At 41.3% G+C, this 14,810-nt stretch overlaps 1 protein-coding gene across 24 annotated transcripts in view; it reads left to right on the top strand.

Moving 5' to 3' along the window:
- LOC105277680 (plasma membrane calcium-transporting ATPase 2) overlaps positions 1 to 14,810 on the top strand; it is an 81,754-nt gene that overhangs the window by 41,951 nt on the left and 24,993 nt on the right. For 12 of the 24 annotated variants that reach the window (XM_020031096.2, XM_020031098.2, XM_026971243.1 and 9 more), the window contains 2 exons: positions 2,713 to 2,845; positions 6,546 to 6,614. In XM_020031096.2, the coding sequence (XP_019886655.2) occupies positions 2,713 to 2,845; positions 6,546 to 6,614 (202 nt within the window). Of the gene's footprint in view, positions 1 to 2,712; positions 2,846 to 2,964; positions 14,754 to 14,810 lie in introns of those variants that run through there. The other 12 variants (XM_026971249.1, XM_026971253.1, XM_026971250.1 and 9 more) reach the window with 5 other exon arrangements.

The following is a 14,810-nucleotide window of genomic DNA, read 5'->3' as shown; positions in this document are numbered from 1 at the left end:
CACCAGAAAATTCAACGTAACTCATAATCTTTATTCAATGAGGCGTATTTAAAAGCAACAGAGAGCGAAGACGAGAGCTTATTTAACCACTTAATAATGCAACTAATCAATAATCAATTCCTATCGGCGCGACAAGCAATTCGAAACGATCAATTAATAACGCTTGTTAACACACACACTCTCATTCGATGGATTTACGCAATATTTTCCAGCATTTTCCAGCATTTTCCAGCATACCCTTTTTCTCTTTCTCTCATTTCCTCCCTTTGGTTTCTTCTTGTTCCTCCTCTATGCTCATCAATCTCTGTCTTTTTCCTCTTATTATTCTTATTCAACACACTCTCCGTACTCTCATCCATTATACACGTACATATACATGATCATATCCGCCAGCACATGTTCTCGCTCATTCTCGTCACCGCAATTTTCTTTCCTTCCTTTCTCCCCGTCTCTTTGTCTCTGTTCGTCTATAACTGATATCGGTTGCTAAAACCAATGTAATTTCAGCGTGATCGGTTTTCGATGCTGCAGGCATGGAAAAATATTTTTTTGTCAATGAAGAATACAAGGACTTGCATTTGTTTGCGACTTCGAGAGCTGGACTCGCTGATTCTACGATCGGTTTCGGTTTCTTTCTTTCTTCGCTTGTACTATTCTTTTTACCTTAGTCTCTTACTTTCTACATACTGCCTTTCTTCCTTTCTTCAAGCTAACAACTTTTCATTCGCAAGAGAAAAGCACAGCTGAAATGTAGCCGATGCGAGAATCTCGCTTCGCGCGACACGGGAGATGCGCAAAGCGAGTTAATCTCGCATCACGTCGAAAATATATACGCTTTTTGCACGCCACTCTCCATACGTGAGTCAAGTGCACTAATGCTACACCAGCGGAAGGGTCAGCTAACCGAAAGTTACAGGGAGTGTCTCGCGTAGCTTTTACCGTCGAATATGGTACGCTAATGTAAACGGGATGTTTTACTAGCTATTCACGTTTAGTGTGTGTGTGTGTGTGTGTGTGTGTGTGTGTGCCGTTTCGTAGGTGGGCAAAGTCCCGTATATGTACATCCGTCGTGTCTCGCATTGATTGGAACGTGATGACGAAAATTGACGACGAACTTGCTCAATGATCAAGAGAAATCGATCTGGTCCTTAAATTCGCGCGCATTTGTAAGGAATTTATGAAGAATTTTGGAAGGAATGAGTTAATGTTAAGTAATCTCTGACAATCCTTTGCCACTCAATAGCAAGTTTTCCTGTTTCATTCCTATTAGAAATGAATTCTTGTCGCACGTAACTACATAAATAACGTGTGAATTTATGGGCCAACTCTACACATTTACTGTCTCGTCCACGTCGACGAGTGTTGCTCGTCACGCGCTGCGAGCTTATGCAAGTCTAAAAATAGCGACAATAGGCGACACGTAGTCGCGGTGGTATGACGCGAATTTTGCGCTCATGCCACTCAACAGGTAAGGGGAAATTGCACCTGCTTTACGCCAAGGCGACGACATGACGCAAAATTGACGATTGACCATGAAAAACAATGAAAAGGCACTTGGAGTGCGCGAAAGTTAAACCAACGAAACGGAAACACAACTTACAACTTAGAGAAAGAGGAATTTCTTATCGAATGATGCTTTCTTACTTCGTGCGGATTGTATTAACGTAGGCCTTATTAACGCGTTTTATATGATAGAAAGCTGCGAGTCGAGCGAATGATGCATTATCACGTTGAATGCAAAAACCGATATTTTAAACTCTGCCGTTCGCGTGCATAATCTTACACGTAACTCTCTTCCTTTCTTGTTCTCTTCTTCCTACTCATTTCTTGCATTTTTATACTGCGCTTACTCACAATCGATACTTAGATAATTGAAAATGAACCACCGAGAAAGGGCAAATTTCATCCCTCTAATGCTTTACACTATACTAACATCTTGTACTGCATATCATGGCAGAATATACATATATTCTTGTTCACGATATACTCATTGCACCACAATGCATCCCCTCATTGGCTCATACATACAGAGCGTTCGTTAATTAGCTCGTTTAATCGCTGGAATAATTTGTTTTTATGAAGATTAACCATGTATCTCGTATTCTAGTTGTATATATATATATATATATATATATATATATATATATATTTATTTATTAAAATTCTGTGTACCGCAAAAAAATTTATCCAACATTTTGCAAAATGCAATTCTCTTTAAGAGATTCGTTTCTTTTCAGCCATTAGTTTTTTTTCTTTAACTCCTTGATATTATTAATCTGCAAACGCGCCTATTATCGAACGCTTTGTATTTCTTACACTCTTCTATCACACGTTTGATCTTCATTGACCATTTATCCTCAAGTGCACATTCACACTATCAATACTGCCATCATCGTCATTCACTCAGCCTTATCATCATTTAGCACTCATCGATAACTCTTACTCATCATCGACTTACGCGTAGCGTTAGTACAGATTGTTAGTAGATTAGGAATTCCGCTAAGGAGCGAAAGGAAAATGGAAAACGGTGTTGAGTTGCAGTTGCGCCGAGGAGAGAGAGAGCCGGCGCTGCGAAACTTCTGCCAGCCGCGAAAACGAAACGAAAGAAAGTTTAACGAAAACAATATACCACCACCACACCATTCTTTTCCATTCAATTAACAGGAGAATCCGAGTGATGAAGAAATGGTTTCATGTTTTTTTCAAAAACAGATGGGGCCGCGGCCAGCCGGATGATATCGGCGCGATCAATCTAGGAGATGAGAAATTCGACCCCGACTCGGATAAAAAGCCGCGCGCAGGACAAATTCTATGGATCCGTGGTCTTACACGGCTACAGACACAGGTAACTATCCCTATCTCTCTCTTTCTCTCTCTTCTTTTCTCTTCTCTTTCTCATTCTCTCATTATCTCATCACTCTCAACAAGATCAATATTCTCTCGATTCCTCTCTCACGAAAACAGAAAGAAACCCAACAAGACCACCGGATTCAGCAGGTTCGGATGGCAAGACCACATGAGTCATATACGGTCCTTTTAACGTTAACTTTTAGGACTCTTTCTTTTTTTCATCTTCTTTATTTTCTACTTTTTACTTATTTTCTTCTTAAACAGCGCACGCGACCATTCGGCGTTTATATCTACGTCGAACATGCGCGTGTGCCCAATTATACTAATTATATTATTATCGTATATATATATATAGTATATCACCACTGTACAAAAATTTAATTAACTCAAATTCACTACTATTATATTATTCTTATTATCATATACTACTAATATATATATATATATATATATTATATATATATTATTATTATTACTACTACAACTACGACGATGACAACAACAACAACAACAACAACAATGAGCTGTTTCTGTTTTGACGTTACCTTGGTTTGCATTTTCATTTGAGTTCTACGGTAACCGTGCGAAGGAGCCGCGTTTTTCGTGTATTTTTCCACCATTTTCCTACCGCGATCGATCCATAACATCGACGATGATCGTGGGTAATAAAAAACCGTGCTTCGACAACGATTAAAAGGATCTAAATCGGTATGTGGGCTGATCAGTATGTGGTTAAAGAGATGAGATAATCTTGAGAGAGCGCGCGGATGACGATCGCTGAGGAGAGAGCGAAAAATTCTCGCGAGGCACGAGAACGATGTGTTACTCTCTCTCTCTCTCTCTCTCTTTCAGGGATCTGGATTACCTGACGTGTCTCTCTCTTTCTCTCTCTCCACTAATTAGGTATTATATGTGCACAGGTATACATGTACAAATACATATACATATATATAGACAGGCAAATTCTGCGCGTTATTCTTCGTCAATAAGAAGAAGAGATTAGGTCCAATCTGTAAAATCATCCTCTCAGATAGGGAAAATCTGCGGGACACGATCGACCGGCCGATCAGCCGCGCAATAAAAAGTGCGAAGACGACCGAACGGAGAGAAACGACACAAGACGGTAACGCGATAACGTTTCACCTGGACGACTCGACTAGCGTCGCTGATCGCGCTTGCACGACTCTTCGACGAGAACGACGCACCGATAGGCCGACGCACATAGAGGACCTGTCGTAGTAGACTCACAGATTTATTGCTTGCTCTCTGCCCGTATCTCCCCCGTACGCCGGAGATGTAGGAGAGACAGTTGGTAGAGCAATTGGGACCAAGTCTCATTTACCACGGAGGTTTGTACGGGAAATCAGCTGTGATCAAAATGTACGCATAAATGTGGACTATTCTGAAAAAGATAAAGAATAAGAATAATTATTTTTATTTTATTACTCTTCTTAAGAAGTTGAAAAGAATTGCGCTGTTTTCGTCGGAATACCCGAACGTAGATTAAAATAAGATGTAATTCTACGAACGATTCAGAGGCTATTTTGATCTACTTTGTGATTGATTTCTCTTGCAAGTCGGACGGTAAAATCATCGCTTTGCCCCAATTTCGCAGATCACACGATACTGACTCTCCCTCAGCTCTTAGAGAAGATCGCGAGTGTCGTGACCAATGCGTAGGGAGAATCAACAGCATCACGGTTTCTGATTAAGACGAGTTTCGTCGAGAGTATTACTGGTATTACCTGTGTCGACGAGCTTTCGACCTGAGCACGTATTATATACGTACGTATATGTATAGTATATGATATATATACTACATATATACACGTTCATCCCGTACAGCTTGCATCCACGTAGCTCTCCACAGACAGCCAGAACCAACTTAGCAGTGGTCCACGCAGTCCTCAGCCAATCTTTCTCTCTCTTTCTCTCTCTGTCTCTTTCTCTTATTCTCTCATTCACTTTCTCTCTATTTGTCTCTCTCTTCCCCAATCTAACACCTTGCTCTACACCCAGTCCCCGAGATTACATGTCAGACGCTTTCAACGATTTTCCCGAAACCCCAAAGTGTGTGCACCACTCTTCCCCGAGTCAGTCATTTACGTTTCGCCGATCGACGAACTCGGCTGTTCTTCACCGGAGAGATTTGCTCTTCCGGATTGTCGTATATTGTCTGTGAAGTACCGTTCTAGATTTCCGAGCGACGTTAAACAAGATAATGTTAAAGCAACTTACGTACGTACAGCACGGTTCAACTTTCTTCGCTGAAACTTTGTCACTCCTCTTTTACGGATGTCTTTACACATTTGCTCATTCACTGTTAAACGAGCGACTCTTACGTAACGTGATATTCGCGCGCGGAAACTCGTGTAAGTAGGTACTCCTCTCCTTGTACGTAATGGTATATAAATCCGCTTCTTACGAAACTCGTAATTAGTCGACGAAACACTTTTATTGTCACAAGATCGACGCGTAAAAGATTCATCTACTAGCTATTGTCCTTAGCGCGGCCTTAGCTGCTGCCGCTATTCTTATCGATTTCACGTTGAAGCGGAAGACTCTACTGTCGCGATTTAAAGTAGACGATGCCGAATGACAGTGCATTTGTACGGATCACGTTTCCTCTCGTTAATGTCAAATTGTGTATCACAAATTGTGTGTATATAATATTCATAAATGTACATTTATCAAGTCATTTAAAAAATCTTTGCGTAATATTCTGTAAGCTCTTTTACGAAAATAAGTATTTAAAAATGTGAGATTGATTGATTGTTCCACGAATGATACACGACTTGTTAAAAAAACGTGATAAACTTTAAATTCATATTTTCAATGCGTAAAAATACGCAAAGATTTCTACGATGACGTAACATTTTGCACAACTAACTTCTTACAATGATCGCAAATTCGGCACGTTGTTGCGAGACAGTTCCTTACGACGAGGAGAGAAATTCATTGTACCCTCATGTTTGTACTTTCTCATTGAGAAATTCATTGATGTCAATCGGCGATCGTGCTCTATGCGACGTTTAGCGCTCCTGGATTAATGTTATTGCGATCCGTTTCTCGTCGAAGAATCCCTAAAACACCCGATAACACTCTATACGATGATTGCGCAGCGTATTTTGCAGTAATGTCAAATATCTGTCTATCACTTTGCCTATCAATGTAGCGGCACGGACTGCAGCGTGACAAAAGAGAACGACACCGCGTTTGTCCGTTGCAGCTGCATTGCAGCCGCGGTCACGGTGTGATAAATCTGAAAGCGAACGCACGAGTTGCACACAGCGTTGCGTACGACAGATTCTAGTCCAGCTAGGATTCGCGACGACACGTATATATTATTTCCTTTCTCTCTCTTTCTCTCTCTTTCTCTCTGTCTATCGACCAATTTTTTCTACTCTACAGCTACACTTCGTACTCTCTATTATTCACTTTGTATTCTCTTTCCCTTTTTTCTCTGTAACTTTGTCTGTGTATCGCACAGCCGTCGGTCGACTAAGTGTCCGGTCAGAGTCACGAGAAGCACACGTTTTCACGTTAAAAAGCTTAAACGAACTTGAAAGGAAAAAAATTGAACAAACAGACAATTAAGAAAGACAGAAACGAGATGAAACAAGAAAAGAAAATACAACACACGAAATGTCACGTGAAGCTAATGATGTAAAACTGGATGTGTCACCTACTTTCAGACGAGCAATAGAACTCTGGTGCAGAATGTATCTGTGACAGGCAGATCCCCTTCACAGGATTACTACATGGTTAGTCCGCAAGTCCACTATCATCCGCAAGTTTGATCATTGTTTGACCGTGTTGGATAATACAATCTGATTAACCGTTTCTCTCTATATTTATCTATACGTATATATTTTTATGGTTTTTTTCTCTTTCTCTCTATCTCTATCTCTCTCTCTCTCTCTCTCTCTCTCTCTTTCTCTGATACATTATGATTCTTTTGCGACATTTCTCTGATCGATATGTACTATGTATTATGATTTCCTACAAGCAGACCTTTTCAGTTTGCCTTTTGTGTTCTTTTTTGTTTTCTCTTTCTCTCTCTCTTTCTTTCTCTACCTACCTATCTCTCTCGCCTTCTACTTACTACTACTTATCTGTCTCTACACACTTCTCACAATGTCTGCATTCTGTTTAACAAGTAAGTGCTTGCGGACTGCGAGTTTCGATTAATATTTTTTCGCCCGTGTGCTTATTATATTTATATTATATTACATGCGACACCCGTGTCTTTGTGGTTGATTACAAATTATCCTCCACAAAACGTAAAACGAAATCCAGCAGCCAGTATATATACTTATATATTGGCGTCGAGTAATTTGCATCGCCATAATTATTGTCACTGCGGCAGCTATTATCGCTCCTGTTTTTCTTTCTTTTCTCCCCTCTTGTTTTTCCTTTTCTTTTTGAATATCACCACTGCACCTGCTCTTTCTCTCTGTGATCCTGTGTTGCAACATACGATCGCACGTATCCGATCGTATCGCTTCACAACTTGTCACAATTTCCCCTCTATCCTCTGTGTCTCCGTCAAGCGAGACGACTGAGCTAATGGAGCGCATGTTCGGCACACGCTGCCAATTCACGTGTGAACAACCGACCGATCGACCGATCGACCACCCTCCCACGTGGTTGGACTTGAAGTTACGGTTGCTGTTGCTGCAGCCCGTGAGCCACACACTTGACGGCTTTGGCGTCGATGGACATCGTTTACGACCACGACCGTTTCTGGCTGCCCGTCGTACGCTTCTCTCCTAATTATCTCTCCACCGTGTTGTCTTTTGTTTTATTTTATTTCTCTTTGTCTCTCTTTCTCACCCTCTTTTCTTCTTTTCTCTTCTTTCTGCCTCTTCGTCCCTCTCCTCTTTCTTTTCCGTTATTTTTCTCACTTATCCCTCTAAGGTGTTGCATGTACATGTATGTGTGCGTTTGGCGCGTTCGGAGGTGCTCGTCAGCCGGCTAAGCTGCAGGTCGAGCTGTTGCGAGCCGCGCAGCTTTCGGAGTGATACGTGATCAGAGATGTAATGGCGCTAATTGCGGTGTGTGCTAAACCCGTTGTTCCTCGATGCAACGCCGTCCCCAGAAATGTTAGTTAAAGTTGACTGAGGTTTCGGCGATTCCCTCATTTTAATTACGGTCCCAGTTCTAGGTTCCGGTCTCGCCTTCAGTTCCGGTTCCGATCACGTTACTGTCTCTTCTGACAAAAAAAGGAAACGCAGGATCAGCTGGACCCCAGTTAACGTTAACTGATGTTCAGAGGAACGGCCCGCTAAACACATTAGCCACATAACACTCGACAATTTCCTTTCATTTTTCTCTTTTTTTCGATCTATGTCTCGCTTTCTTGTGTGAGCATCGTTTTTCTTTTCACATTTCCGGCATACGACTCGCTTCGGTCGGCCGGACCTTTTTCACTTGACACGCGTACACGCGCGGTGTACACATCGCTTCCCTTGTGCCTCCTATTTTTGTTTCTTTTTTTTATTCCTTTTTTGATTACTGCAGTGTGAGCATTGCTGTGATGATTAACAAGTGATGTACGATGTTATTTACCGTACCGTTGTATATCGATGTGCGCGCGTATGACATGTATTTTATTACTGTTGCGTTTAACGTGCACAGTGTGTATGTATATATGTATATTCATATATATTGCATTGTGCGTTCTGTATCGATGCGAGAGCGACAACGCTCGGACACCAAAACGACAAGTTTTTGCCAAATTTTACTTTTTTTTTCTACATTCATTCCGGGAGGACGCGCCTCACCGCGCGTTCCTCGATTGCGTTTTGGCAGTTCGAACTTTTGATATTCCGATTGTCGAGTCTCACACAACTTTCCCCGTCTCACACGATTATACCCTTCTCAACTACTTGAATTTTCTTTTTCCCCGCTACTCGAATTATGAACGAATATGTCAATCGTCGACAATACGCGTATCTCTTTCTCAAAATTTAAAGCAGCACTCGATTCCATTCGACTCTCTCAATCTGTATTTACTTGGACGACTGGAGTCGACGGCGAAATGCGGATTTTAACTTCTTTTCTCGATAAGAGTGTCACACACGGGAGCTGCAAAATTTAGTAAAACAGTTTTGTTCCTCTTGTCAGTCATCTGGGCCTCTTTGGACATACATTAACGTGTTTTGCGTTTATTTAGCGTTTTAACTTAATATTTTTCACTGTTAGCTACATTTGGATACTATTGGAAGGAGAATAGACGTAAGAATAATGTTCAATGATGGTTTATTCTAAATATTTAAAAGATTTGCTGCTACTTGAGATCGTTTTGCACCTTCCGTTCCGAAGATTGTGTCTGATTAAATGGTGTCTTTTTTCACTCGTTAATTCCTGGTAACATCCAGTCGAATCTCGAATTGCTTGCATGACACGACACTTGAATGCGATGATGTGCGCACTTTGCCGTATTCCATGACTCCAGTCGCACTCGGTTTTCCTCCTTTGATCTTTCACAGAACTCTCTCGGTTGAGAGAGAAATTACCTCTGCTCTCTTTTTGCGCTAGGACGATTTCAGTGTGACAAGCGATGAAAAAGCGTGAAAAAGCGAGAGAGACCCACGCGTCACGTGTCAATTTATTCGTCGACACGTGTGTCATGCACGCGTAGAAGGGAAAAGAAAAAATCTAACACACACCTACGCATACGCGCACACATACACGTACACACAAAACAGGCACAAAACCACGGACAAAAGTAGAGAAAATACGTAAAGAAAATCATGACACAGCGAACGCCGATGCAATCCGCGGCAAGAAAGAGCTTCTAATTACGCGCACGCTGAAAAAGAAAAAAAAGCCACGAAAGGAAAAAGCAAAGTAGTGTTTTATTAGCGAAGGTGAGAAAAGCGTGAACCGAGACTGATGGTTATAATTTGTGGTTTGTTAGCCAGCGGAACCCATTCGAGAGACTGAGGTATAACGGGGCGGCAGTTTTGCCCGCCGCCACACTTATCCTGTCGGAGTACAAACAAGTACGTAGCTCATGTAGATGATCGCCTGCCGTACACTATAATACGTTTTGTTATAATCATCAAGAAACTCGCCAGTACGCGTGTATACGCATATATATTTATACCTTACTATATATCGTCATACACGACGGATCGTCGACGTACGTAACACGTGTGCGTGCACGATGGAACGTCTCGCCGTCTTGAGCTCTGTTTTCTTTTTCTCTCTGTCTTTCTCTTTCTCTCCCTTTATCTGAATATCGAGTATCATCAAATGTTTGATACGGCGCGATTTCGTTGAGTTGGGACTCCCGTGCGGTGAGCGCGCGAAAATTATCTCCACGTCCACGTTTCTGCGACGATCGGTGACGCGAGGGAATAGCTTTCTGCGCGTTCGCCGGCAGCCAAACTCATCGCGATTCCAGCGCTTCCGATCTCTGCTCTGGATCGCTCTGGACCGATCCTCGAAACTGTTAATGACGACGGAGACTCCGACTCTGATCGCTATTGCTCGTGTATAATGACAATGATGACGAGAACGCGACGACGAGGACGACGGCGAGGATCGTCGTGACGCTCTCTCGTCTCCCCGAGAAGTGTCGTCGCGCGTGTTTCGGTGCGATGTCACGGCGGCGACGATTCGAGATGCACGGATTACAATACATTGAACGAAGTGTTACCGTCACACTAATGTGTTTTCTTTGTGTAGCTGGGGGGTGCGGGTCGTGGTCGGTGGGCCGCGATATTACCCGGCAGTACCACCGGCCCGTCCGTGCTTTCTCTTTCTCAGTAGCATAGTGTCTGAGTGTGCTGTGTGTTTCCGTGCCCCCTCCCCCTGTTCCATCTCCTCCATTTGTCGCCCCTTCGTATGCAAAAATTCCAATGTGGTCTGTGTCGGTGTTGGGGATACCGATACGTAAGCAAGTGCGTCGAAAACGTATTTCACACGTACGTCTGTACTCTATCGGGTATTCTCTGCGCGAATTTTGATGTTGATCTACAGGATGTAACTTTGTGGAATGCTTCCAAAAATATGAGGAAAGAATATATTGACATATGCTATTTTGCCCGAACGACTTTAAAGAGAGGTGATAATGCACGTGGAGATACAGTCAAACTTCTCTATTATTTTATCTTAAATCTGTCGTTCTGGCGTTTCTAATTGCGAGTCAATTGGTAACTCTCCATAGATTTGGATCTTATTTGAAACCTTTAATTATTTCTAAATATAAGATGGCAGAAAAATAAATTAGAAAAATAATATTTGAGCTTTTTTAAAGTTGTCTCACTGATCATGATGTCAGACGAAGATTATAATGATTCCAAAATTGTCTTTAAAATTGCAGAAATTTTTAGAAATATATGTGGACATTTGGATCGATGCAGTCTTTGTCATATAAGATATAGATTCTTTTTATCATATTTTCATAAATGCAAGATATATACAGCTTTGACATTTCATGTAGTTGCACCCTACAGACGCGCGTCACGCTTACACATCTCCGATGCCGATTCTGAAACGCGTTTTGCCACAGTCGCGTTTCGTATACGTGTTCCTTTAAGATATACTTTTTTTTTTGGTAGCATCGCTCACTCGTTTGTCGATTCTTCCATTCTTGGATAGATTGTGCTAGATCGCCAACTTTCATCAGTGCGAATATAACAACAAAAGCTTGGTTTTTCCCTCAAAAAACAGAAATTCTGCTTTTTCTGCTTCTACCGGTTCCCGTATCTATGGGGCCTTTTCATGGTGCAGCGAAAGCGCCAGAAAACGGCTCGTACGTCGATTTGGACTTTTTTCTAGGTCACAGGTCGATGTCATAGTAACCCTTGAAAACTGAGGTAACGTGTCAGTCGTAGATCAATATCTCGATGGTGTGTCTTGTTGTGACGTAATAGGAAGGGTTGCAAACTTGAATGAATTAGTATTGCTGCATCGTGTGCACACTATCGTCCTCACACGTGATGATGTCCTTATCTTGGTTTTGCGGACACGAGTCGTCAGATTATCGAAGACCGTTGTACGAATAAATAAATTTCTTTGAAAATGAATTTCGTTCGCGGCAGATTTAATCGATCCATCAAAAAATTTAATTAATTAATAAATTCAATTATATATGTTTTAACTCCCTTTGCGCATTTATTTATGATGTATTTATTATTCATATCCTACATTTCTATGTTTGGAATTTGTTTAACATTTTTCCTCGGTTATGTGCAAAATTTCTTTCAAATTAAATTCTAAGTCAATAAATGAATTTAAAATGACAAGGGTCTTCTTGTGGTCTATAATTTAATACATGCCTCCATCGTAAGTTCAGGGTGTATAATTAATTTTCACTTGATCTCTCATGATTCGACGCAAACCTCGACACTCTCGATGATCGTTCGAAGCCTCTCGTTAATGACCGAGTCGGCAAGCGAATGATGACGAGAAACAACTCTTCTGTGGATGTGCTAAATTATATCAATAGTTATGTTAATATGTTAAAATAAATGACAGAAATTAATAAGAGCGTTACCGTAAAAATTTAATATAAGTTTTGATAAAGAAATGGAAAATGTTTTACGTTTAAATCATTTCACAGAAGAGAATAACCATCGTCGCACCAGTTTGGATATCCCTATTTCCTCTTTGTTAATGTGCGAGTGTGTGTGTATGTGTATGTGTGTGCGTGTGTGTGTGGTGTGCACGGTTGGCCGATTTGTGCATCGATTTTATTTTCTGTTTGCCCGAGATCTAACACCGCCGTTGTTTCGTACCGAGTGCCAATTAGAGGGTTTAACACATTACACCCTTTATGATCGGTGTTGTTGTGAAAGAATCTTATATTGATCGAGTATTAATTGTCGCGCGATTGTCGGCATGCATCACTCGCGATCACGATCGCGAAGACTCGAGGAAAGAAGCTTTTTCGCGTTCCAACATCGAAGACGTCATAGCCAGATCGAAACCGACTTCGATTCAAAATAGGATGTAAAGAAAAGACATTAACTACTTACAATCTACTCTGCAACAATCTAATCTATAATTTCCTTGTGAGATAATGTGTCTTTTCTTACCTGTTTTGGACGAACGAATGGAGCTCTCAATCCATTTACGGCTGACCTGGCGTTGACTACTAACTTTTTCTCTCTAGACGCTAGAAAGTCTTAAACACCAATTCCCAGGGAGGCAACGAAAAGCTGTTTCATCTATACTCCGACTCTCTCCGAATTTAGCAAAAGAACATGTCTGATCACAGCGTATGGAACTTGACGTAGACGTAGAAGGCGTTAAGTGTTGATGTCACACACGTACAAACATACAATTTTTGAACCGGCCACATGCGTGACCTAGCCATCTAGCAAAGACTATACTTAGGAAGAACAACCGATCCACCCTGTCTCTCTGTCACGAACATGCATTACGTTTTGTCTTCGTTAGTGCTCCTTTGCTTTATTTACTCGTATTATACACCAACGTCACCAATCACACTATGTCTCTCTCTGTCTAAGCTTCTGTCTTACTCCTATTATACTCTGTTGACACTCCAAGCCGTAGAGGAGCGGTACGAGCGTGCGAATGCTTCGGCAGACTCGCTCGCGAACGGTTCAGGACTGTTGCGGACCATTCCTAATTGGGTAACTATTGCGGATCTGTTTGAATTTCGCGATGGCATCCCCCCGCAGCCGCGAAATCCCGCTCGTTGTCTGTTGCGCTAAAACCAATCGCAGAGCGATCGCTAATGAGGGGTAGTCATCGATTCGGTAACCCGTTTCGTTAAAAATGTTGCTGTAATTAATTTATCGATGAATATCACTATTCATAGAAATTTTTAATTATGTTACGATCAAAACGAGAGATTTCAATATGTTGTTAAAAATAAAATGCGGCTTAGTATGGATTTTGATGGTGTAGAGGAAGAATTAGTCAATTCAATGTTAAGTTGTGCATTTTGCGAATAACTTTGATAATTTTAATAGATTACGTATTTCTTTGACCGATATAGTAATGAAATTTGGACCAGAAGTTAAAATCGATCTTTTAAGTATTTTAGTAAGAATCTCTGATGACTATTCCATTTTCTCTATTATTCTATTTTACTTAAACAACATTTTTATCACTGTGACTTAAAACGGTTGAAACGAATCAGATTTAAGATTAAAACTTAACTATGATTGAGCTGTCCCTAACATTAATCGACATTCTTCAAATCAAATATTGGTGGTAAATAAACGAAAACTAATAGTGGTAATTATTGCTTTAGTCTCTTTGGTCTCATTTGCAACAGCTGAAACAGTGCGTTATATCGATCTATTCCTCGTTCGCGATCGCACTCCAGCCAAATATTTAGATTGCAAGGGATGATGACGCGTCCTTAACTTCTTCGTCCAAAAGACGAAGGGAGGCTCTCCCGTCTGTGAAGACGTCCGCGCGTCGTCCGCATTCGGTTGTGTTTGGTCCCCGTTCCGACGATCACTTCACCACGAACCCAAAATCGCCGTGTAGGTAGGTACGCATAAAAGTGACGTAGATTGCGCATGTGATTCCGGTAATTGAAAATCCGTAATTTTAGCTTGCATTATTCGGTGGTACAGTGAAACTGCGAAATGTCGAATCCCGAAATATTACCTTTCGTACATCCACAAGTTGTCACTCCTGTTTAGCTCACGAATTCGGGTGAAATGCAACCAAGTCGACAAGCGAAGAAACTCCACGTCACAGACGTAAAAAAAGAAAAAGGGGGAAAAAAGACAACATTCGCGATTCAAAAAATATTAAGATAAAAACACGTAAAAGAAAAGCATCTGTCTAATCACGTAAAACACGAGACAATAGCACTACAGGAACAACGACAAGACCAGAGTACGCCGACATGGTGGACACACGATAAAAGACCAGGGACACGCCAATATACACGTCCGCGCGAGAAAAAAGAAAAGAAAAAAAAATACGAATTATACGGCGTGCTTGTGTGTTGCTGGCTT

Source organism: Ooceraea biroi, chromosome 7, assembly GCF_003672135.1.
Source record: "Ooceraea biroi isolate clonal line C1 chromosome 7, Obir_v5.4, whole genome shotgun sequence".
In the NCBI taxonomy this organism is placed as follows: domain Eukaryota; kingdom Metazoa; phylum Arthropoda; class Insecta; order Hymenoptera; family Formicidae; genus Ooceraea; species Ooceraea biroi.
The sequence above is the reverse complement of the archived record's forward strand: the minus strand, read 5'-3'. Positions and strand labels throughout refer to the sequence as shown.